The 26,427-nt window shown below is 35.7% G+C and overlaps 3 protein-coding genes across 3 annotated transcripts; all 3 read right to left on the bottom strand.

Annotated features, from left to right (window-relative positions):
• Window positions 1-424: 424 nt before the first annotated feature.
• CID5 (CTC-interacting domain 5) lies at window positions 425-3,448 on the bottom strand. Its single transcript, XM_078313872.1, has 4 exons — window positions 3,384-3,448; window positions 2,892-2,987; window positions 1,647-2,021; window positions 425-859 (listed from the first exon to the last, which is right to left on the bottom strand). Exons 3-4 carry the CDS (start codon window positions 2,010-2,012, stop codon window positions 788-790), a joined length of 438 nt encoding a protein of 145 aa, XP_078169998.1. The 5' UTR covers window positions 2,013-2,021; window positions 2,892-2,987; window positions 3,384-3,448; the 3' UTR covers window positions 425-787.
• A 3,426-nt stretch (window positions 3,449-6,874) lies between these two features.
• Window positions 6,875-9,595, bottom strand: LOC144563915 (uncharacterized). The gene has a single exon (XM_078313377.1). It carries the CDS (start codon window positions 9,593-9,595, stop codon window positions 6,875-6,877), a length of 2,721 nt encoding a protein of 906 aa, XP_078169503.1.
• Window positions 9,596-23,348: 13,753 nt separating this feature from the next.
• Window positions 23,349-26,015, bottom strand: LOC144563914 (uncharacterized). The gene has a single exon (XM_078313376.1). It carries the CDS (start codon window positions 26,013-26,015, stop codon window positions 23,349-23,351), a length of 2,667 nt encoding a protein of 888 aa, XP_078169502.1.
• Between the last annotated feature and the right edge of the window lie 412 nt (window positions 26,016-26,427).

Genomic DNA, 26,427 nt, shown 5'->3' with positions numbered 1-26,427 from the left:
GGAGGTTACATTTAAAATCTAAACTAGGCCTCATTGCGCAACCTAGCAGCAATGACATTAAAGCCCATTAGCAAATTTGATAATTTAATAAGAAAAGGATAATCCAAGCACATAAAGCAAATTATGTAACTTACATTTCTGTTTTGAAAGTCCAAAGCCTGAACTGTTCATCATAATTTTCATATTGAAATGTGCATAGAAATCAAATTATACATTTTTAAGAATCTGTTTACCTTTTTTTAAAAAATAAAATCCATTAATTCAGAAGATCATGAACCATCCAAAATTAATATTATTCTAGCTATCTAAAAGTAATAAATTTTTTTCTAAAAGATGGAAAATTTGATGTTTATGCACATTTTAATACAAAGATCATGTTGAACGGTTCGGATCAACGTTTGAACTTTAAAAACAGTGATATGTGTGAAGTAAAAAATGATTAGCCCATCTCAAAAGAACACCAATCACAATGACTCGAGCAAGTAGACCTAGAAGTTTGGCGAAATGCAATAAATTGCTACAAGCCTACAATCTGCCCAAAGTCATCTACTCTACCATCATAGAACATAACAATTTTACACACTTTGAAATGATAGAAATGCAGTTACCACTTTACAAACAACCAGCAACAAAAAGGGTGCACAAAGCCTGAAGGCCCTGAAACCAAATTCTTTTTTCAGGACACAGAAAATAAAGAAAGAGGACACTCCTATCATTCTGTCAAATCTAAAGCAGATACTTCACTATAATTTCCTATCCGACTTGCATGTTGCATGAGCATTGAGCTTTATGTACTACTGCCAGGTTTTGAATTTGGTGGATCTGAGCCCACATCAATGTGGCTATGTGAAGATTCAGCCTGAAACAAAACATACAAATTACTTTCCTCCTTTCAAAAGAGAAAACAGAAAAGAAAAGAAAACGCATCCAGCTCCCTACACATGATATCTTATGACAATGGGTTATACACAAGCACATCTCAGGTATGCACCTATGTTATGGAGGTAGGTAGTTATGCACCTATTTATGTAGATGTAGATATTGAGAACAAAAATATTGAAATTGTTTGTATGTATAAAAAAGCAGTTGCACATATCCAGTGAGTTCATGTTGTCGTATTAAGTTGCGTAAACATGCATACCGAGCTTGTATTGGTCACTAGTGTTTCTCAAGAGACCCAAAAATGACAGAACAAAAAGTGTACATTACCCATGCAATTCCTAAAAAAATCATTGATTTCCTGTTGGTCCCTCAAGTGTAGAACATATCCCAGAACATTAAAAGGGTTCAAAATTACTCAATTGGTGATCAAATGTCGTGACAAAATATTTCTCCTTCATTTCATCCATCATTCAAAAAGACCATTGCAAAATCGAGTTTTGTTCTGATCCTTTGCAAAAGAATGTGATTCACTCTTCAGGAGCAGTTCAATTTACACCGAAATATGTGTACTTTTGGAGGTGCATGAACCTTGATTTGTATTGAACAGTTCAGAAGTGTGAAACATGTGCTTTCCAAACACTACAGCTCAACACTTGTAAAGTCTAACAATGTAAAGGGAAACTTCAAAATTTTGGACCAAAGTGGGAAGTGCAATATACATGAAGGACTGATTGTATAATTCACTCAAATAAAAGTTATGAAACCTGACAAACGTAGAACTGCTCAAGCATATCAACAGTCAGATCAAAATCATAACCATGCGCCCTCGCAAACTCCATTACAAAGTCCATGGGGATCTCTGGGTACATAGTGGAGATGTTTTCCACCACCCTCTGCTCTTCGGTCATCTCTCCCTCAAAGTCAGAAATGGAGTCCGGAAGCATGTACTCAGCTGCCAATTCAGTGCTCTCTTGTTTTCCCTCGGGTACATGCTGAGGCTTCTTACATTCTACTAGAGGCGGATTTGGGTTTGCTGAGTGCGGGGGATTGGTTGTGAGGCTTCTTGAAAATGGCACAAAGGGAGCAGCATTTGGATTCAGGCTTGAAATTCTTTTCGCTTTGTTATCCATTTAGCAAATCTGCCAAATTGGGAACAGAGAAATCTATAGTTTGGTACCAGCTATTTTGATAATAATTAATATTTTTTTATCAAATTAAGGTTGCAACTTATGGCTACTGTACAGGGACCAGATGTTTAAGCATTAGTTGAGCATTCAAATGGTCTGAATCAGTAGCATTGAACAACAATGGAAGAATGATTTCTCATTATTCGTATATTAAACAATATCTATTAGATTTTCTTAGGATTGCCAGTGCCGGTCAAGTTGTCACTAATTTAGCCTATCACCATCGGTTAGTTACTTATTCATCCTCATTTGGAACTAAAATCAATTATAACTATTCAAGCTGGAGTAGACTCATATGTTCATCACAGAAATATGAGTAATGTTATCGTAGGATACTGATACTACCATCTTGTCCATGCTAAAAGGACCCCAAATTAGTACCAAAAGTTGGATGATCAGATTTAAGTTGATCAAGAAAGGGGCTGATGTTACTAAAACAAACAGTAATACGTAATTATTTTTATTTTTTTTTGCATCCAACGATTATTAAATCAAGAACGAGTCTTTAACCCCACATAAATAACAATTAAGCTCAGAATTTGACAAATATAGTTCGATTAATAGCAAACGACACACTGAATCAAACGATTTTGAGATGGATGCCGAGCTAGCCATTTAATAACCTTCATATTCACTCATCTTTTTAGCTAGTTCGGACGATCGAAGTTACCAAACAAAATGAACGATCTACCGAACTGAAAGAGGATCCCAGAATTCGACCAAAATTTTCAAATCGAAAAAATTCACTAAATGAAGATTCAAGAAAGTACAAGATAACCATTAATCAATCAAGGATAGACTAGAAACCGATCGAGATCATACCTGGGGTTGGGAGGAGAAAAAAATTAGGCGCAGAGGACTAGAAATTGAAATAGAGAAAGTTGAAAGGGCGAGAAAGAGAAATGGGGAAGGTTGTCTCTATTGAATTCGTATCCTCTGAGATATCTCAAACTTTGCGTGACTTTATGGAAAATCCTAACCGTTTAAATACGTTCTGCACGAATCGCAAAGCCCACGTAATACTGACCCCGTACATCACCCCCAATAGGCACCGGACACGTCGGTCACGCAAAAGTTGAGATATCTCAGAGGATAGCACTCGTCTCTATTTCTATAGAAAATAAATCTGCTGTAATTCTTGGGGAACTACAGGACCCTGTAATCCCAATCCGAACCGTTAGTCTTTCTTGAGATTTGTGCATGAATATTTGAATCTGTGCAAAATATTTCGAGATCTGTGCAAAAATATTTGAACGGTTGATATTGGAATTTTAGGGCCCTGTAATTCCTTCCGGGATTACAGCAGATTCGGACTCATTTCTATATATGTGCCCAGTGACCAGTATCTCGCTGTCTCCTCCAAAAGGAACTTTCTATTATCGCCAACACCAAGCAAACGAAAACGGGGCTTTCTATTTCCCTGACAAGTGGGGTAGTACTACTAGTTTTTTGCAATTTTCCACTAACTTGAAGTGTTTTAGTGTAGGTCTACCATTAAAGTTTTGCCCCTATTGTGTATTCCTGTCTATTTAAATAATATTTTTCCATGCTTATTTTATTATGTCAAACGAAAAACATATTGTGAAATATGTTACATTCACGAATCATGAATACTCAGCATTTTTTTTTCACATATAACAATCATTGTAATTATTAAAATGTTTTTTACTTTCCTTAATGATATTTCAGTAGATACTTTGCTTAATATTTTTAAGAAAAAAACAATGACATATTAATTTAATTGACAGAAATCAATTGATGCACTTATATCAGCTTATATTTTGTTATAAGAGAAATGAGTAATTATTTTTGGTACACCGTTTCAAGCAGGTGAAACGTCACAGGAAATCTTGTCCAGTCTTTATCAGCAGCATGTGGTGGGCCCTCCAGCAAAGGGCAAGCTCCATTAGATTATCGTCGCGTGTCAGCTATGGTAAACTAGAATTTATGTTTCATTTCTCTTGTGGTTTTTCATGTTGCCTGAGTTTATTGATTGTCGTGACTCGTGACCATAGGAACAAATGAATTATTCGGGTTCGGTTCGGCGGGGTTAAAAATTCGTGATTCAGGTATAATTCGGAAATAATTCGTTTTTGTAAACACCAAATCAGTATAATTAGGGTATAATTCGGGTATAATTCGGGAATAATTCGTTTTTGTACACACCAAATAATATACTAAAATACTAAAGTTGTAAAAAAAAAAGATTGTTTCGTTCATTTTAATTTTTTTTATTAGTGTAAAAATAGAATGCTAATTACAAATCGATCAGTCATATTCCATCTATTGTTGAATTAATATTGATTATCATTTTTGAGGCGTGAATTCCCATAAAAAAATTGGGAACATAAACCGTGGAGGAATTCATAAGATCTTGCTTGGTTTTATAGTAATTTGATCAAATATCAAGGGCAAATTTATAAGTAGAGGTGTAAAAACAGGGGCCAGTGCATAGGGAGTCGGAGTAGGCCTGCTTTTTTGTCTTTTTCTACTTTTCCAGTCATGATAACTTTTCTATTTTTTCTGCTGCATCACGCGAATGCTACGCGTTTAATTCGTAAAATTCGCGAATTCGACGAATTGTTCGGGAAAAATTCGTTTAGCCGATTAAAACGCGGATTCGTTCGGCTCAGTCTTAAATACGATTTATTCGTGAATCATATTACTATGCTCGTGACTCGTGAATCGTGACTGAAGAGCTGTTATGACTCGCTTCATGTGAATGCATCCTGGTAGAGCCTAACTAAATCTTTACAGGATATTTTATTTCGGTGGATACTTTTATGTTGGTTCTTGTGCTGCGAGTCCAATGCTGTTCTTTATTTCTTTAAAAAAAGTTGTTGAGCCCAAATATTTTAAAGTGTTCTAACTCCGTTTGATTTTGATAAAAAAAAAAAACTATATAATTCGTGTTCAATGTTTCTTCTATGTCAAATAGGAATTCTAATATACAGAACAAATAGAATCTGAAATAGAAATGTTTCATATGATATTCACAGTTTTACAATTCTTCAGATTTGGAATTAATAAAAAAAAAAATTCATGCTTGTTTGTGGAATTTTCAAATAAAATATGACCAATACTGTTTTTTTCTACTTCCATGCATAGACTTTGCAATCCTTATTTTGTAAACATTAAAGTCTGTTTGGCTCTAAAATTTAAGAGGGCCATTATTTTACTCAAATTTGTTATTTGCTATTGACATCCACCCTGCAGCATATAGTGGTTTGCTAAACCCGTTAGGGGTTGAACCCGTTTTGCCCGGCCCGTACCCGTTACCCGTGGTACCCGTTGCCCGGGTACAAACGGGTAGACGGGTACGGGTAATAAACGGACCGGACAACATAATTTTGAAAAAAACCCGTTGTACCCGTACCCGTCTACCCGCCAACCCGTACCCGTCTACCCGTACCCGTACCTGACCCGTTACAAAATTTGAATTTCAAAATTTTTTTGGCGGCACCCTATAGAATTCAGATCCATTGCAATACCTGACTGAGTAGAATGAGATCTGAGTCATCAATTTTAATTTGGCATGAATCTCAAAACGGACCCCTATATCTAAACTCCATCCGGGATGTCCTTTAACTTGGCACGAATCTCAAAGCATAAAAATTCAGAAAAAAACAGAAAAGAAAAAAAAAAAAAAAAAAACCCGCCCGTACCCGGGATACCTGTACCCGTCAACCCGCAACGGGTATGGGTAATAAACGGGTAGGGTAGTGGTTTTGGGAAAACTACCCGTCTACCCGTTGCGGGTTGTACCCGTACCCGTCCTACCCGTCTACCCGCCCTACCCGTTACCCCTAACGGGTTACCCGGAACAGGTCACGGGTAACCCGTTAGCAAACCACTAGCAGCATATTCAGATCCAGTCAGGTACATGAATTGGTAGAATAAGATACTTTAAACTGGCACGAATCTCAAAATTCATGTACATTTAAGGCAGGATTGAAAATATGTGCTCGACTGAAATTGACGAAACTTAATTCAGCCAACATCTATATCTTTTAAATAATATTTTTTTATATAAAAAGCAAATATAAAATTTAAAAAGTTTTAAATTTATCGTCATTTGTGCTAATCCGACCGTTCAAAGACACAACAGCCTGAATTCGCGAAAAGAGGGCATGAAACCTTTGTTGACTAACCCTAACAAAAAAGCTCTACACACACAATTTCTGCTCTCTTTGGGCTTCGCATGTTTATCACAAGTTACATTTTGAACTCCAATACAATTTTGATAAGACCAACTTTCAAAGGCTTATATATGCAAGGCCACCACATTTGGGCCTTCCAATCTCATTCAAGCATCTATACTTTAGCTTTGTTATTGCTAAATTAATGCTAACATTTGACAAATTCCTAATATTATTTCATCGGAATGCTAACAAATGATGAATGAAAAAGAAACAAGAAAAATTGGGGGTCAAATGAATCAAAGAGACCAGTTATTCTAAATCCACCCCTTCATCTAGTTAAAATTGTTAAAACATGTCTGCTATAGATTATTATGAACACTATATCTGCTAAAGCTTCAAGCAAAACAGTTAAAATAACAAATAATCATGCTCATGGTTGCTTGCATTAGGTGGCAGATAAAGTTCACACAAGTTTAATACAAACGCACATATATTACAAATGCATTAACAAGATAAAGTTCACACAAGTTTAATACAAACGCACATATATTACAAATGCATTAACAAGAAGTTCAACTGCAAATATCCTATATTGGAAATATCTGATACTGTTACAACAGAAAATAGTATTTCGGCCTCTTATTACTGGTAACCATTCACCTTCTAAATATTAGAAACATAAACAAGCTCATAGCCGGCACCTTGTTTGAATCTCTTTGGAAGAAAGCATCTACCCCCAAACCTCTGTTGAAGGTACACAATAAGTGCAAACAACAGTCCTCCGAAAGGGATAATTACATCCAAAATTTTAGAATAATAATCCTCATCAGGATTGGCGTAAATGTAGGAAGAATTGAAGTTCACTGGGTACCACCATGCTCTGTATGCATTGTAGACGTGCGGTGCAGCACGGACGCCAGTTACTCCAAAATAAAAGAATGGATTTAGTACCTTCTCTTTGGATTGTGAGAACACACTGAAGATAATTTGAGGGAGCAGAAAGTTGTCAACCAACAACCCGACATAGCGCGCCAGACCATCGAAGATTGTACGGCGATTATAGAAGCTTGAACCGCGAAGTTCGGCGAAATGTGAGTGAGCAAACCATGCAACTAAAGCCCCTGTAGTATACAAAGGCAAGCAAAACATCAATGATTTCTTCTCAGCACTCCGGGAGATAGCTACCGTGATTTCTTCTTTCGTTCTTGAGCCCCATGCTAATTGAAGAAGACGAAAATTAATGAGTAGTGCGACAATGGTGATAAGCCTCGCGATTGTATTGACTGTGTCGATCCACCCTCCACTTTCTAGAAAAAACCCCCGATGACGTCGGTTATGAGCAGGAACAAGCATAGCCTCAGTGTTTAAAATGAGGGAAACCATACAGCCTAGAGTTAATACCACAAGCATTGTAATCGACATTAGAGGACGGATGGTACTATTCTTTCTTGCATGACAGAGCTGCACATATAAACATGCACATAGGAGGGTCAGGGAGATTATAACCATGATTATTTCTGCATCCATCCTATCGATTTGCATCGAATGGACTCGGTGCATGAGAGAAATTGAGACCTTAAGTGGTTTAAAGAACAATGGATCTGAGTCAGCCCTTGTGCTCGTGATCATGCCTTTTCCTTGTTCAATATTTGAATCGAGTGGAGGCAGCTGAAATTGAATGAAGAATTCACAATCTAAATTTCTGTCATCTATTCTCGCACTGCTGTTTAGAATTTCATCATTTTGTGTCTGCCGGAAGCTCGGTTGCCTACATCCGACCAAACAGAGTGTGCCCATTGTAGAGTTGTATATGCCCTCAGCAGAGATTTGCACTGAGTCGGTATAGTTCCCATCCCAAATTGTGTAACTAATTGCATAGCCGACTTTCCAAATTGTACGATTTTGATCTGCCAAACTCGAGCTTGATGGAATTGTCGTGCCTCCGGTGGTGTACATGCTATCCCCATTATCGAGACCTCCATATTGTTTCCCATGGTAAGTTTTACCAGTTGAAATCTGCTGTGCGTTTCCCCATATCTGTCTACCCTTTGTGTCTCGCACAGAGAAGTAAAACCTCATATCCATGTATGATTGTGCGTCAGGGAATTTCCCAGTCATCTTGGAATCAAAATTCTTAATATTACAGTATTTCCTAGCCCGATCTAGTTCTGTGTACTCATACTTCAGACCTGGAACATCGGTACTTGAATATATATCTGTGCTATGCACAGAAACCATCTTATTGCCATCATTTTTACTATTATCGGTCGTGTTCCACATACGACCAACCATGGTACTGCGTTGCTTCAGAGAAAAGGTGGTTGGAAACCAGAAGGTAAGACCAAGAGAGCAATCTCCGACAACAGAGGAATTGTACTCTTTACCAATTACACCACAAGCTAAAAGGCAAAGCTTACTGTTATGGGAGTCCCAAACCCCCTCTGCCACTAGCGACTTCTCTGGTAGGAGGGGTTGACCAAACGATGAGAAAGTTGTTTTGTTTGAGAGTGCCATGGACAGTTGCACTTTTCCATTATCTGAGCACACAAATTGGCCAACTGACAAGAATCTAAATCCTAGAAAATCAATAAGATCACTAGAAGTAAATGACTCGTACCGCGTGATTTTTATGAGGATGGAACAGATAGAAGTACTATCCGATCCTACTGGTTCCTCCTGAGAAAGATGAGGGCAAGACTCCTCTGCTTTCTCTGCCATGGTGTACTGGTATTTCCTTTGAGCATAGGCAAGAAGGGAGATGGGCTCGAAATAGGCCAGTGTGTTGTCTGTGTCTAAGCTCTCGATGGAGCCTTTGATTATACTCGTTGTTATTGTTGATTCCTTAGGAAATTCAAGTTTTAATACAACAGCGAGCTGGGAGGCAACCTGGTCTTGTTGTGAAGGATCGATTTCTCCGGTACCAACCATGCAAAGTTTTCCCTTTGCTTCTGACCAGAAACCTGAGAGCTTAAAAACAACCCTTCTACGCTTGTCAAAGTCACGAGTCCAGACAGGATTTTTGCTCATGTTCCATGGAACTCGTTCTCCAACAAGCACAAGAGTTCCTTCGAGTTGTCGAGTGCCATCGTCATTTGTGAGGTGAACTTGACCGGGCTGGAAATGAAAGATGCCCCGAGATTGGGAGCCATGGGTGGTGTTGTCGTTGGTGGTTGTTGACAGGGCAAGATAATTGTTGATAGGGCTTCCGGCAGAGAAGAAGCCATTAGAAATGCGGAAGGGATTGGAAGCGCCAAAAAGTGGTTTAGTTGGGGAGGATTCAGGTGCGATGGAGCCGCAATGTTGTGCATATGAGGGGGGAATGACAGCCTTAGCTAAAGAAGCATCAGGAGAGGCAAAGAGGAAAATGAGAAAAATTGGCAACATTTTACAGAGGAAGGAAATTGCTGAGTTCATATTTTTGTTATACAGTGACTGAGAGTGTAACCTGAAGCTTTTATAAATAGAAAGAGCAAATCATGTTCTTTGGTTGCGGTCAACCGTCAAAGTCTTCTAATAGGTCAAGTATAAAGTATTTGCCAAAAGAATGCAGTAGTGGACTAGTGGTCACAGCTGGCCGAATTCATTAACATGGAAAATTGTTGGAAATAATATTGCAACTTCCATTGCAATAAGTGGTGATTGAAAAATCAACAAGTGACTTTCCCCTTCCCGGTCAAGTTGCTAGTGCTTGGTGCTTGATTTTAAACAATTAAAGATATTAATTGTTTCGATCACGGATTAGTGAACAATCTAGTGGTAGTTTAATTCCCATCTGTATGTTTAGAAAAATGTTTTGAATTGCAAAGTAACACAAACTGAATTTCTGTGGGCAACCATCAAGACGTATCACTTAAGTTAGTATTCTTCCTGCTCTGTTGCTACACAAATTAGAAATTGGATTGCACAATTTAATATCTTTGAATTTACAGGGGTCAATTTGACTGATTATATTCATGGTGTGTGGATTTATGTATACCGCTGAAGAATATAGGATTTTAGTTGAATTAATAAGGAGAGTTGCGTTATAAACAATTTAACTAGTATTCAATAAAATGTTTTTACTGATAATAAATTATATCAATTAGGTCCATAGGTGTATGTAAAAGGATCTTTTTTATTTTTTATTTTTTTTTACACAGGCAAGTTATTTTCAAGAGGATATGGTTGACAGGGTCACCACGAAAAAGAGATTGAATTGCAAAAATTGTTTTATTTTTTCAGAAAAGGAGATAGAGGAGCTCGTCCCTCCGTCTGGACTAGGGGTGGCAACGAACCGAATCGAACCGAACTTATCTTAGGTTTGAGTTTGGTTTGAATTAATTTCGAATCGAACCTGGTTTGATTCATTTCGAACCGAACCCATTTCGAATTGAATTAATTGTGAACTACACATTTTCCGAATCGAATTACAAACTAAATTTTTTTTTAGCAGTCCTAGTTATACCGGTAGTTTATACATTAATTTTTTCTCGCGAGACAATTCACATGGCTTCCTTTTACCGGTATGAACTATGAAATGAGTGTTTAAGTTGAAAAATTGTTCATGAAAAAATACACCAGAGACGGCTTTCATGGTATAAACTTTGAGAGACGACCGAAGAGAGAGGAGAGACAGTCATCTAGGCTGGAGAGAGGAGTGACAGCCGGAGAGACAGCCAGTCGCCGAGAGCGTCGGCTAGATTTTAGAGCTAGAGGGAGAGTGAGTTAGGGAGAGGTGGAGAGAGAACTAGGTTATTGAGATTTGAGAGCGAGAGAGTATCGGCTAAGTTAAATTATGATTCTTTATCTTGGATTTTAATTTCATCAGTTAAATGGGCGGCCGATGTTATTATGAGATTCGAACCATAAAAATGATCGAACCCATTTTGATCGAACCAGGCTAGGTTTGGGTTTGGTTTGAATTAATTCCGAACCGAACCTGGTTTGGTTCATTTCAATTCGAACCCATTTCGAATCAAATTAAACTCGAATCAAACCCGAATCAAACCCGAATCGAATCACGAAACTCGAATTTTTTGGCCAGCCCTAGTCTGGACCAAGGATCTAATTTGTTATGTTGATTCAGAATATTTATGTTTCTTTATTTTAGTTTTTTTTAAGGGGGCAATATGTTTTGATTGGTGTTAAATGAAATCGATGATATTTCTCTCATTTGACTAAAAGGTATTATAACCATGAAATATCATAATAACAACTTCATTGAAAATTGGAACTTTTTTGTGCTATGTGTCAATTGCGAACATGTTCACATAATAAAACACAAGTTTTTGTTTTGCTACGGAAACCTCAGTAAATATTTTTTCTTTTGTTAGATGTAATACAAAATTTAAATTTTTAGTGAACTTGACAAGACCACACTATTTTTTCTTGTCCAATTAAAAAATGTTTATTTGCACAAAATTTTCTAGTCCATATCGACAGAAAATACCTTCAAGTCTTCTAGAAGGAAAGGGACATATTCAGATCGACATCCATTCGGCTTGGATAACATAATTAGTGATCTAAATTTTTTTATGGTACTAATTCTAAGAGATTTGAGAAACTTCAATTCATTATTTTTACAAATAAAATTTACATTTTTTTAAGTAAAAATGAAGATTAAGTTGATTGAGTTTCAGAATTTTGTACTATAAAATTGTAATAAAAGTGCTCAAAACAGTTGAGCTTCAAGAAATAAAATTCAAAATTTATCAGAAAACATACAAAAAAATATTAAATATAACCTAACTACCAATCCGTATTTTTATTATCTCTAAAATGTGAAGTACAATTTTATTATCAACACGCCATTAATTAAACCCAAAAAATTAAATAGAAAATGGTAAGGTGTACTCTGATAGAGGAGAAGCTATTTTTTTTTTATATATATTTCTTAGGCATGATGCTGAAGGTGCACCATAGTGGACAGGACTTGAGAGTCAATTTTGGCAGTCCAAGTCGATAAAATTATAAAGCATTTGATTGAAGAATTGAAGTCCGGCACAAATACCTCAAGTCGTCTCTCGTGCTTTCGTCTGATTTAAATCAGATTTCCTTGTGGCGAACCTAAATACAACGCTTTGTGTGGCATTTATGCGATAATGAGCATAGTCACAAGATTTGCAAATTAAATCAGAATAATTCATTCTTTTGGTGATGCCGACCCGAACGTTGAATTATTCTGTTGATCGAACTTTGACCGAATTAAACCCGAATAATTCACAAATTTTTTCTGAATTTTTTTGAAAACATTTTTTTTGCTCTTTTGCAGGACTGAGATCTCTGATCTGAATAATTCCGAATCATTTCCGAATTAAACCCGAATTATTCCCGAATCATGAAATTTGACCTCATCGAATCAAATCCAAATAATTCATTTGTCACTATGAATGAGAATCACAAGAAGCAAAGTTGTACATCATTGATAATGATTAATGAAAAACAGAAAAAAAAAAATGATTACGAAGGGACCCTCTCTGTCAGTTATACATCACAAAGTATCGCATTAGTGAACTGCCGCAAAGAAAATTATAGCAACTGCCTCAAAATTTTGGAATACTTTTGGCTTTTGTTTGGATTCTACCTGTGGTAGTGGAGTTCTTTGAGATAAGGGAGACAAATCCGTTGACCGTTGCTTTCTTACATGCATGGTATTGTGAATTTTCTTTTGTTGATTAGTTGGTAGAGATCGAATGTCTGCCTCTCTGGGACAGGAAATTTCTGCGCTCAGAGTCATTGTTGGTGAATTTTATTTTAAAAAGTAACAGTGACCGGCTTGATCTCACCCGCAGTGACTGAGGGGGTAGAATTTTTCTGCATCCCAGAGGATAGGTGATATGTTTCCTTGTTGGTACCATAAAATATGTTGCATTTATCTTCTTTTTCGTAATGAAGCTTTCCCTTGAAGGATCCAAATCGTCTGCCTCCCTGGGGGCAAGAAATTCCTGCCCCCAGAGTCACTGCAGAGTGGGTCCCCATATAACTCTAAATCCAAACCACTTTAATCCTAAATCCTTTAACAGTAACTGGGTTCACCCCGCAGTGACTCTGGAGACAGAAATTTTCTGCACTCCAGTGGGCAGGAGATCTGTTTCTCCCTTGAAAGAGATAAGAAGGGAGACAAATCTGTTGACCGTTGCTTTCTTACATGCATGCTATTGTGATTTTTCTTTGATTTGTTGATACATAAAATATGTTGCTTTTATTCTCTTTTTCGCAATGAAACTTCCCCTTGAAAGAGAGCTACGACTTATTTGAGGACCCACTTGGAGTCAACCATAAACTAATTAATTAATTAGCTGCGTGGAGAAACAAGAGTCACGTGTTATTGTGTAAAAGAACAATAAATATTGCAAATTGTTTTTGTATCGAATTGTATGCACAAGTTTTCCAATACAAGTCAACAAAACATCATTGTTATGGCATTCAAAGGAGACAATGACATATATTTCGCCGAACGAGCCCTTTGGTTAGGTGTAGATTTTAATAGAGAAATTTTAACTCAAAGCAGCGAAGAGATGAGAGAAGTTTTAAAAAAATCGTGCTTTGAATTTTGTCATATTTCTCTCTTCTTCGACCACTTGCTATTCAATTTTCAAATCGAAGGTACTCAATATAATCATTTTATTTTCAACGATACGTAACAAATTAAGGTCAGTGTGGACGGGACTTTTATTTTTAAGCAAATTTAAACAATAAAAAAAATATATTCTATGATATTTTAAGCGGACATCTGATTTTTTCACTTTATTTATTTACATTTTTTTTTTCTTTTGTTTAATATATGGGTATTGATGAGTCAGTAATTTCATTCGAAAGGCAAAAAATTTGAATTACTCAATTTTAAGTGCGAAAATCATGTAGATCTGCTCCATGGTGTTAGAGCATTTTACTCGAATAAAGGAAATACATTATTTATTTGTGGTTCAAAGCTAAAAAAATACGTGGTTTTACAATGTAATAAAAGTGGTAAATATCGTGATGCTCGAGTTATGTCTTTCGATGAAAGAGAAAAGACAATAAGAGCACGTTGGATCAATTATTAAATTGATCTTCGAAATAAAAATTTAAAAAATATATAAATGAAAAACTCGTTTGATAGAACTGATTCTTGAGAGAATATATAGTTCCTGATTAAGTATAAGACATACAGTTTAAAAGTTATTTTTAAAATTAACTTATTTGCTTTATGGTATGCCTATCTTCAATAAATAACTAATTATGTAGTCCACAAACAATAACTAATTATGTAGTCCACAAAATCAAATTGAAAAAAAAGTAACAAAACAGTGTCTAGTTCGAAATTTTAAATTTTACAAAAATTAAAGAGTGAGTCTATGGTACTATGCATATCACGGGTTGGTTCATAATACAGATCAATATTTCCGTTTTTAAAATTCTAACTGTCGACCCAAAACGTTTAACATGATTACCATATGAATATATACTTGCAGACCAAATTTTATATTTATTAAAAAAATTTAATATTTTTAAAAATAGATAAAAAATCACTTGATATGAAAATTCTGAATCATCCAAAAACAATAATTTTCTACTTATCTTAAGAAATAGTAAAATTTTTCTAAAAAATATAAAATTTGGTCTACAGGTACATATTAAAATCATTTGAACAGTTTGGATCGATTGTTAAAATTTTAAAAATAAAAATATTGATCTGTATTACTGACCAAATCGTGATATGCATAGTATCATATCATAGACTCACTCAAAATAAAAATAGAACTTCTAGTTATATGATGTTTACAAACAACAATGACAGGAAAACAAGATAAACAAAATTAAACTCAATATTTAATATAAAATGAATGGATCATCATTTTTGCAAAAAATAATGTCTGAATTTTTAACATTAAAACAAAATTAATACAACATTTCAAATTTCATCTAGTATATCTTTAAATTTATTTGAAGAAAATATTTCCATCATAAAGATAATACTCCATTAATGCAGTGTTACTTTATTAATTTTCTTTTTGAATTGTGGACATAATGGTCCAAATTAAAAGTTTCTCTCACATCTTCGCTGCCTCAGTGCCTTGACCTTTGGTTTGAACTTTGAATACATGCATGTGCTTATGGGGAATGAAATCCGGTGTTATTCTTCTCATGCTTTTCTCTCTATTTCTCTCCTCTTACTCTCTCTCTCATGTGATTTTCTTTCTCTCTTCTCTTCTTTGAAGAGAGAGATAGAGAGAAAATGAATATCAGGATGCTGCTATTCTCATTATAATAGCAGCAGATTGGGATCCGTAATTATGGATCGATTTTTCTCCCTTCAAAAAAAGAAAAGAAAAAGGAAAAAAAAATACATGCATGTTTGGAGCTATGAGCAGCTACCTCACACACGCACAAAGCACCAAGGAACACTAACCTCCACCCATTGTCAAACTAAAGATTCATATCAATCTTTCTTTATATTATGGAGAAAGATAATATGCAGCAGGATCTTCAGCAATCAAATCAAAACCTGATAGCGGATACACTCATGAATAGAATGGGATCAATTGATCTCAAATTTGGTTTTTCTCAAAATTTAAACTAAAATGCAGTTTTTCTTTACTATTTTTTATTTCAAATTGTGTAGGGCCTTAAAATTAACCCCTACACTATTTATATAAGTTACTCATTATCACACTCCATTTTTTCTAAAATTAATAAATAAAAATTGAAATTATAATATACAATATATATTTTTTTTCTCCTTCCCTGAAGCAGCTCCTTATTCTAACGGACAAGATCTTCCACCAACATAAGGCTATTAATTAAAGGATCCTGATAACAATCCCCGCAGTCTCAACTCCGCAAAAAACCCCGCACTAACTGTCAAAAAAGTTATGGGGGGACCGCTCAATCATTAATACTCTGCAGAAACTGTTAGTATTTAACTTGAAATATCAAAGTATTTATCCTGAATTTGCAAAGTATTAATCCATATGCAATGATCTTTATTTATGACTGAACAAATCAATCCATCAATTGTCCCCGCACAACTGGGGACTATTAAATAAACAATCCCCTCATAAATACTTATCAGTTATCCCCGCACAAAATTTTTTTTTTTTTTTTTGGATTGTCCCTGCACAACTAGGGACCATTAAATAAAAAATCCCCTCGCCCAATGAAAAATATTTCTCAGACATAATGATAAATACTTTATGCTACATGGATAAATACTTTATGTTATATGGATAAAAACTTTTTAGACATAATTGCAACTTTCAGTAAAACATCAATAATAAATACTTTTCAGACATAATGATAAATATTTTATGTTACATAGATAAATACTTCTCAGACATAATTGCAACTTACAATAAAATACTTCTCAGGTATAATGATAAATACTTTATGTTACATGGATAAATACGTCTCAGACATAATTGCAACTTACAGTAAAACGTCTGTGACAATGACAAATACTTCTCAGAACAATGATAAATACTTTCTTGAACTTTGTTCTTGAACTTGTCAATAAGTATTATTTAATCAAATCAAAGTATTAATATATCAGGGACAATGATAAATACTTCTCAGATATAAGGATAAAATACTTGTCAGAACAATGATAAATACTTTCTTGAACATCAATAAATAGATAAATAATTATTAGCGGGGTTGTTATTAAAGGAAAGTATAATTAAAGCGTGGATTGTTATTAGATGACAGTATAATTAATGCGGGGATTGTTAATAAAAGGCCAGTATAATTAATGCGGGGATAAATGGAAATTCTTAGCGGAATTAATGGGGGGATAAAAGGCAGTTAAGGACGTTAATTTGGAGAGAGAGAGTGCGGGAATAAATGGGGAGACAGGGATGGAGGGATTAGTATAATTATTCTTAATTAAATTGAAGTCCATTATTTTTTTCCTCTTATACCTTATTTTTCCCTATCTCCATTCTATTATTAAGCACGTTGGGTGTCCGATCCGCCAACGGCTACGATTGAAAGATGAAACTTCAGATTTAATCTCATTGCTGCAATTACATAATTTGTCTTCTTTTGATTAAATGCATATGTTTTATTTATAGAAGTCTAAATTTAGTTAAAAACATACTCACCACATGTGCTGCCACACGATACGTTACAATTAAAATTGAACAAAATCTGAAATTTAGCTATATATTTATCCATTTTCTTATTTCTTTGTTTCCATATTTCTCCTCTTCAATTGAGAAGGCTCCACCTTCCATCTTCTTATTTCTTTGTTTCCTTTCTATATGGATCACAATGGAAATCAATTTATTTTTAGTTGCTTATTTCTCTTTCTTTGTTTCTATACATATTGTTGTGGGCAATTTAGAATATATTTCCAATATAGAATATATCAATGTGTGTGTGTGTGTGTGTGTGTGTGTATTCTAATTTGGAAACAAAAAAGAAGAAGACGATTATAAATTGGAAACAAAGAAGAATATAAATTGGAACATGTGTGTGAATATATATTTCTCTTATAATTAATGGGAGATGATATGAGTACCCGCACTCCCATACCCCCATTATCCCCCCAATTTTATTTGTTCAATCTCGTCAACATTTCTCATGATCTATAAGGAATTTTGCGAATCTAAAACCACGAACGTCTTCTACGCAATTTTATCTTTCAAATGAGATCCATGATGACATACTTTCGAGCTCGTTATTACACAAGTATTTATACCTCGTCATTTAAGTATTTATACCTAGTATTTTTCACATATGACACTGCTGACATTTAAAAGTATTAATATCAAGTATTACAAGTATTTATAGCTATGCACTGAAGTATTTATACCTATGTGGTCAACTATTTTTGTTAGAGAAAGGTTGACGCAGGGACGATTAGGTAAATGTGATGCGGAGATGCGGGGTCCACGATTGGGGATAAATACTTACAAGTATAAGTATAAATACTTGTACGATGCGGTATAAATATTTGCACAATGAGGTATAAATACTTGTATGACGATGAATCCGAAAGTACGTTATCATGGATCTCATTTGAAAGATAAAATTGCGTAGAATACATTCGTGGTTTTAGATTCGCAAAATTCCTCATAGAGCGTGAGAAATGTGGAAGATATTGAAAAAAAAAACCCACCTCTAAAAATATGTATAATTCTTCTCCCCATGTAATTTGAGTGGTTCCTCTATATAGTTATATCAAGTTAGACATGCAAGTATTAATATCTTAATTTGCAAGTATTAATTTATTATCTTCCAAGTATTTATACTAGTGTTTTGAATCAATTTAATTAAACTAGTTAGTTAAGTTAGTTTATGGGAAGTTAAAATCTGTTTAAGAGATGGGGGTACAATGGGGGTACTGGAGTGTGGGGATTGAAATAATTATTCATAATTAATATGTGTGTGTATATATATATCCTATACATACACATGATAACACTCTTTATTTATGTTTTTTGATATCATATTATATGTTGATATTGATTTGTTGTACGAATATTTGATATTAGATTCGAATCGAGCTATTATTTGATATCATTGGTACTTAAAAATAAAGAATCATTAAATCATCAAATTGTTATCAGAGATCACGATTAAAGTTAATTAAAGATACATAATCATATAAATTTTCTATTAACACGTGTCTTAATTTTTGGATAATTATTATTTTCATTGATATATTTTTTTTTCTTATAATATGTCCCTATTGTAACACACGGGTATGATACTAGTAAAAGGTTATAGAGCGTCTAAATCTGTTGAAATCCCTGCACCTATATCAGGACCTGAAATCTTTGAGGAGAGAGAAAGAAGAAAGAGGAGAGAGATAGGACGAGAGGAGGGATTTAACCTAAAATCTGAATTTGAGATTTCAGCTGATCTCAATTCAAATATATATGTGGTACATTTGTGCCGTGGACTGTGGATCATCATAAAATGGAAACTTAGACATAGCCGCCACAGGTATTCAACTTGCTTCTGAGTGGATTTTGTTAATTAGGGGGGATTTTGAGTTATCCATACTTAGGGGTGGCAACGAATCAAACCGAATCGAACTTACTTTAGTTTGAGTTTGAATAAGATTCGAATCAAACTGAGTTTGATTTGTTTCGAATCGAATTAATTACGAACTACACATTTTCGAATCGAAGTCAATTGAATTATGAACTACAAATTTTTTTGGCAACCCTAGTTATATCGGTAGTTTATACATTAGTTTTCTTCTCGTTGAACAAAATTCATATGGTTTCCTTTTACCTTTCACGAATTCACACTAATGGATTATGAGCCAGTTCAAGATTTTCTTACCTTTTACATTGCTGGATTGATTAAAATCATACCATGGATCTAGTAAAATAGAACTTATTTCATTGTTAATTTGTTACGCTGCTGAAACATTTTCCTACTATAAGTTACCATTATATTAACAATTTTGACCTGTGATATAAGTTTGGTTCCTGCATTATTAAATATTAATGGTTGAATCTATTAGTTGTATTATTTGAGATTCGAACCTAAATAGTTCCCGAATCAATTTCGAACGAATTATACCCAGTTTGAATTTGATTTGAATAAGATTCGAACCAAACATTGATTTGTTTTAGAACAAACTAATTTCGAATTGAACTAAACTCAAATCAAACTCGAATCGAATCACGAACTACGAATTTTTTTGCCACCCCTGGACCATGCTACTAGGGCTCCAGAGGTTAATTGGCACTTGTTTGGATAATTCGGCTAGTTAACAGTCCAGTAATTGAAGTACGAAACCCTTCAATTCATTTTTTATTTCATACACGGCCCGTGGGCCTTTTACATCTGTTCTCCAATTAAACATATTCGGAAGACTGAAAAACCAGCAAAGCTAGCCCGGTGTGTGTGGTGCGCTTATTTTGAGAGATTTGTGAGCATAATATTAAAAAGACTTTGGATTATCTTCAAATAACAAATTTATGTTAAAATCCATCATGTACACTTTTTTGAAAATTTCAAATTTATTTAATACATAATCAAGCAATAAAAAATAATGATGAAAAATGAATATATATAACTTATAAAAGATTTTTTTTTTACCGCTTGATTTTATACTAATTGAATTCAAAATATTTAAAATTTTGTATGTACATGTGTCACTCATGTAGGTAAATTTTATCAATTTAAATTTGTGATTTAAAACAAATTCAATAAATTTTTAGAATGTGTTCACCAATATCTTTTAATGAACACATTACAACTTAGCTTTGCTCCTGAAAATCTTTTTCTAACCCAACCGTTTAATTTTTCTCTAATTTACAAGTACGAGAGCCATTCTGATCCCTGGTTCTTCCCTGCTGCAGTAATTAAGCGCTGCACGCTTCCCTCTTGTCTGCCTTCGCATCTTCCAAACATTCCCCAATTCACCTTAGCATCAGCTTTGTAGCCTTCAAGAAATGATATAGGCTTAGGCTCTGCCTTTCTCGCACTAACTGCCTACAGATGTTTCTTCTAAACTGAAAATTGGGAGCTGAAGCACCTGTTCTGTGCCAGCCATATGTAAAACCTAGCCTGATTTGCCAGTCTGTGTGGAATTGCCATTGCCTTCTCCTCTCTACTGCAGTACCCATATTGTAGCACGCCCCTCACCTCCGTTTGTATAAACCATGCTTGCCAAATTTCTGCATAGGACCTCCAATCTTGGATACTTGGGAAATTAACCTGCATTTAGGGAGGCTATGGATTCCTGTGAGTCTGACAGAACCAATCAATTAACATCCAATTGTTTTCTTAGCAGCATTAAACCTACCAGAATTGCCCTTGCTTCAGCTTGAGATGTTGAGCAGTGCTGACTGCCTGAAACCCACTCAACCAAACTTTCACTGCTGGATAGAATTATTCCAATACCCGCATCCCACCAGGAGTCCCAATTAATTTGTCCATCGTATGCCATAACAAGAGGTCAATATGATATCAATCGTCATAAAAATAAAAATAAAGACAGCAAAAGATGACATTCACATTACTAAACAATGTTCAATTATACAATGAACCATATATATATTCAACACATAATTTTTTGTTCTTCCATATGCACATGATATTATTTCTTCAGAAAGCACATGTTTTTATTTGCTGACTTTCCAATCATGTAAACAACACATCACATGATTACACTTCACTGTTATGACATGCTGCAGTGAAGTAGAGATAGGCAAATTCATCTCAAAGTCTCAATAGCTAGGGTTGGCGGCTCCATCAGTGAGTTAAAGAGTGCTGTTCTTGGGCACATACCAGCAACTATGGTACAGGGGAGGAAACTTTTCACTAACTGATGAAGTGCACGTCATGTACAACACTTTATAAAGCACGGCAGACCACATGGTGCTTGTGCTTCGTTGATTTCTAGGTGACTGAGCATAATTGCGCCTGATCAGTAAAAAATGACGCAGTTGCATATCAATACCTTATCTAGAAAAGTAAGGACATTTGAGATATGGAATGATATAAGGGCTTCATTTAAACCAGTTAGCATATGGTTCCTGTTATAATAGCTTGCAACCAACTGATCTACATACTAGTCGGACAAAAACAGTGCACTTGCTAGAAATAAAAAAAATAAAATATATGGTACCAGAAAAGAAGAGAATCAAGAACACTTGACGATTAGACATAGTGCTATTTTTTCTCGTGAAACTGGTCTGGGACAAGTCCAACCAACTTATCTCTAGCAATTTCAACTACTTGGCTTTGAACTTTTACATGCATGAAACATTGTTTTTTATTATGTTGAGATTACGTATTTATATTTCAATTATCATGAATAAACCTTCCCTAGCTAAGAGATCTACTGCACAGTCAAGGCAACTAGCACATGCTTTACTGTTTATTGACTCCAGGAAGGAATGCATTATCATCTTCCCAAAACAAATATAATTAAATTAGTTTACCAGAAAAGATTTTTGCAAATGTAACCAGAAATCTAGATAAAAATCAAGAAGGAATGCATGAGATGAAACATGAGACATGGTGACTTCTAACTCAGCACAACGAATATCTGGAACATCACAATAAGAACCATCTAATCCATTAAAACTTTTTTCTAACCCCTAAAAGCTGAAGTCAAGATTTATTTTCGACCAATGTAACTATCACATGTTCACAAAGTGTGTTCCTGATCGATTCTTGCTGAGTGAGAAAATTTGGGCGAGTATAGTAACTAAAAGAAATTTATCATTTGCAAAGCTGGCTTTCTGGTAAAATCGTTCAGACAAAATTGGCTGTCTTTTCTTTATTTCTGTACCAAAAATAATAATCTAATGAAAGAAGAACAAACAAATGCATTAAGAGGTGAAAAGTATAGTGATACCTGTAAGATTATTTTTCCCGACTCAGATATAAGCACAATGAAAGGACTCAAGGAGTGTTTTCCTCTTGCAAAAAAACAGTAGAAGAGGAAACAACATACCATAAATCATCAAGGCTAGGATCCCTTAAAAAACAAGACCTATGACAGGATAATTCATCAGTTCAGAGGTTTTTAGTGTGCCTTCTCAGCTGGGAACTCATCCTCAAAATAATAAGCCAGTGCTCAACCGGGAACTCCGCACTCTCGGTTGATCTCTACCAGTACCAGACAGCTGATACAGTTGTAGTACTGACATTACGTACAGATTTTGTACCAATAAGACATAAAATAATTCCCTTTGAACTTTCAATTTGGTTTTGATCCAATTAATTTCTTTGAGCCACCACAGATCCATATAGTCTCCTTATAAAATAACAACAGGAGAAAGAAAAGAAAAGAGTAACTCAGGAAAGCCTCACAAAAGAAAAGAAAATCCACCATATAAGAGATTGATCTTACTTTTTGTAAACCAAAATCATACATTACGGTTAGAACATGGTGAAAATATAGCTTGACAAACTGACAATTTATACTAGTCAACATGAAACATGATATCAAAATTTCAGATGTAATCTATATGACAGACGTTATATTTCAATAAGAAATTAAATGGAACCATGCTCATGGTTGCTTGAATAAGGTGGCAGATAATTAAAATTCACAAAAGTTTAATACAAACGCACATAATTATAAATGCATTAACAATAAGTCCAAATGCAGATTTCCTTACATAGAAATATTGGATACCGTTCCAACAACAAATAAAATTTCAGTCTGTTATTACTGGTAAATGATTCAGCTTATAGAAATCTAAAGGTCTGATACACAAACAGGCTCATAACTGGCATCGTGTTTAAATCTCTTTGGTAGGAAGCATCTACCCCCAAATCTCTGTTGAAGGTACACAAGAAGCGCACACAGCAATCCTTCGAAAGGGATAATTACATCGAAAAATGTAGAATAGTAATCCTCATCATGATTGGTGTACATGTAGGAATAATTGAAAAAGTTTACAGGGTACCACCATGCTCTGTATGCATTGTAGACATGCGGTGTGGCATGGGCCACAGTTGCCCCAAAAGAAAAATATGGAGTTAATACCTTCTCTGTGGATTGTGAGAAAACACTGAAGATTATTTGAGGGAGCAGAAAGTTGTCAACCAACAACCCAACATAACGCGCCAGATCATCAAAGATTGTACGACGAAGTTTGGATAAATGTGAGTGCACAAACCAAGCAACTAGAACCCCTGAAATATATAAAGGCACACAAAACATCAGAGATTTCATTTCAGCACTCCGGGAGATAGCTCCCGTGCTTTCTTCCTTCGATCTCGAGCCCCATGCTAATTGAAGAAGATGGAAATTAATGAGGAGTGTGACCATGGTGATAAGCCTTGCGATAGTATTGGTTGTGTTGAGCCACCCTCCACTTTGCAAAAATCCCTGCCGGTCACGAGCTCGAACAAGCATAGCCTCAGTGTTTAAAATTAGGGAAACCATGCAGCCGAGAGTTAATACCACAAGCATTGTAACCGACATTAGTGGACGGATTGTATGATGCTTTCTTGCATGACGGAGCTGCAGATATGTACATGCACATAGGATGGTGAGGGAGATTATAACCATGATCATTTCTGTATCCATCCTATTGAATTCTTGCATCGATTGGACTCTGTAAAAGATCGAAACTGAGACCTCAAGTGGTTCAAAGTATAATGGATCCCAGTTAGCCCTCGTGCTCCTGATTGTGCCTTTGCCTATTTCATTACTTGGATTAAGTGGAGGGAGCTGCAATTGAATGAAGAATTCGCAATCCAAATTTTTCTCATCTATTCTCGCACTGCTATTTAGAACCTCACCATTTGGTGTTCCCCTGAAGTTCTGTTGCCTACAACCGACCAAGCAGAGTGTGCCCATTGTAGAGTTGTATATGCCCTCAGCAGAGATTTGCACTGAGTCTGAGTCGGTATAGTTCTCATCCCAAAATGTGTAACTAACTGTATAACTGACATTCCAAATTGTACGATTTTGATCAGCCAAACTCGGGCTTGATGGAATGGTCATGCCAGCGGTGGTGTACACGCTATCTCCATTATACAGACCTAATTCATATTGACTCCCATGGTAAGTTTCACCAGTTGAGATCTGCTGTGCATCTCCCCATGCCTTTCTACCCTTTGTGTCTCGCACAGAGAGTTGAAATCTCAAGTCCATGCATGATTGTGCATCCGGGAATCTCCCCGTCATCTTGGGATCAATATTCTTAATTTTACAGTACTTTCTTGCTTTGCCTAGTTCTGAGTACTCATACTTCAGACCAGGAATGTCAAAATTTTGATAACTAGTGCTGTACAGAGAAACTATCTTATTTCCATCATTGTTACTATTATGGGTTGTGTTCCACATACGGCCAACCATGGTACTGCGTTGCTTCAGAGAAAAGGATGCTGAAAACCCAAAGGTAAGACTGAGAGAGCAATCTCCGACAGCGGAGGAATTGTTCTCATTGTCAATTAGACCACAAGCTAAAAGGCAAAGCTTATGGTTATGGTGGTCCCAAACCCCTTCCGCCACTAGCAACTTCCTTGGTAGGAGTGGTTTACCATCCGATATAAAAGTTGTTTTATTTGAGAGTGTCATCGACAAACGCACTTTTCCATCCTCTGAGCACACTATTTGGCTAGTTGACAAGAACCTAAATCCTAGAAAATCAATAAGATCACTAGAGGTAAACAACTCGTACCGCATGATTTTTATGAGACTAGAACAGATAGAAGTACTATCCAATGCTACCCATTCCTCCTGAGGAAGAGGAATGCAGGACTCCACTGATTGCTCTGTCATGGTGTACTGGTACGTCCTTTGAGCATAGGCAAGAAGGGAGATGGCCTCAAAATGGGCCGGCCAGGTGTTCGTGTCTAAGCTCTCCATGGAACCTTCGATTATACTTGTTGTTAATTTTGACACCTTTGGGAATTCAAGCTTTAAGACAACAGAGAGTGTGGAGGCAACCCGGTCTTGTTGTGAAGGCGGAATTTCTCCGGTACCGACCATGCAAAGTTTTCCTTTTGCTTCGGACCAAAAACCCGATAGCTTGAAAACAACTCTTCTGCTGTCAAATTCATCACTCCAGCGTGCTCGGACAAGCAGAAGAGTTCCTTCGAGTTGTAGAGTGCCATCGTCATGTGTGAGATGAACTTGACCGGGCTGGAAATGAAAGATGCCCAGAGATTGGGAGTCATGGATGGAGTTGTTGGCGGTTGGTGACAGGGCAAGATGTTTGTTGATACGACTTCCAGCAGAGAAGAAGCCATTAGAAATGAAGAAGGAATTGGAAGTGCCGAAAAGTAGTTTAGTTGGCGTGGATTCAGGTGCGATGGAGCTGCAATGTTGTGCATATGAGGAGGCAATGGCAGGCTTAGCTAAAGAAGCATCAAGAGAGGCAAAGAGGAAAGTGAGAAAAATTGGCAACATTTGCCATAGGAAGGAAGATACTGAGTTCATATTTTTGTTATACAGTGACTGAGTGTGTATATTGAAGCTTTTTATACATGTATAAAGAGCAAATAATGTTCTTTGGTTGCGGTCAAAGTCCTCAAATTGGTAAAGTACTGGTCAAAAGAATGCAGTAGTGGTCTGGTGATGATCTGCTGAACGATCTATTATATGGAATTGTTTAATATGGGAATGTTGGAACTATTGCAACTTGCGTTGCAACTTGTGTTGGTCGAACAATCCGTGAACTTTCCCGTCATGCTCGATAATTATTGTAGACAATTAGATAATATTGTTCGAATCTAGAGTGCTAGTTTAAGTAGGAATGCAACTTTTCTTTTTTTTTTGAAGAAGTGGGGAAGTCCCCCCAGTTAATTCCATTGAAACTAAT

This window comes from Carex rostrata, chromosome 13 (genome assembly GCF_964058835.1).
Source record: "Carex rostrata chromosome 13, lpCarRost1.2, whole genome shotgun sequence".
Classification (NCBI taxonomy): domain Eukaryota; kingdom Viridiplantae; phylum Streptophyta; class Magnoliopsida; order Poales; family Cyperaceae; genus Carex; species Carex rostrata.
Note: the sequence above shows the minus strand (reverse complement) of the source record. Positions and strands in the feature narration are given on the sequence as shown.

Excerpts from the sequence above, each read along its gene's own strand:
- CID5 (XM_078313872.1), bottom strand. The coding sequence starts at position 2,012 with ATGGATAACAAAGCGAAAAGAATTTCAAGCCTGAATCCAAATGCTGCT. Across the intron at positions 860-1,646 it reads AGCAGTTCTACGTTTGTCAG|GCTGAATCTTCACATAGCCA; the intron begins GTTTCATAACTT and ends GTTTTGTTTCAG.
- LOC144563915 (XM_078313377.1), bottom strand. The coding sequence starts at position 9,595 with ATGTTGCCAATTTTTCTCATTTTCCTCTTTGCCTCTCCTGATGCTTCT.
- LOC144563914 (XM_078313376.1), bottom strand. The coding sequence starts at position 26,015 with ATGTTGCCAATTTTTCTCACTTTCCTCTTTGCCTCTCTTGATGCTTCT.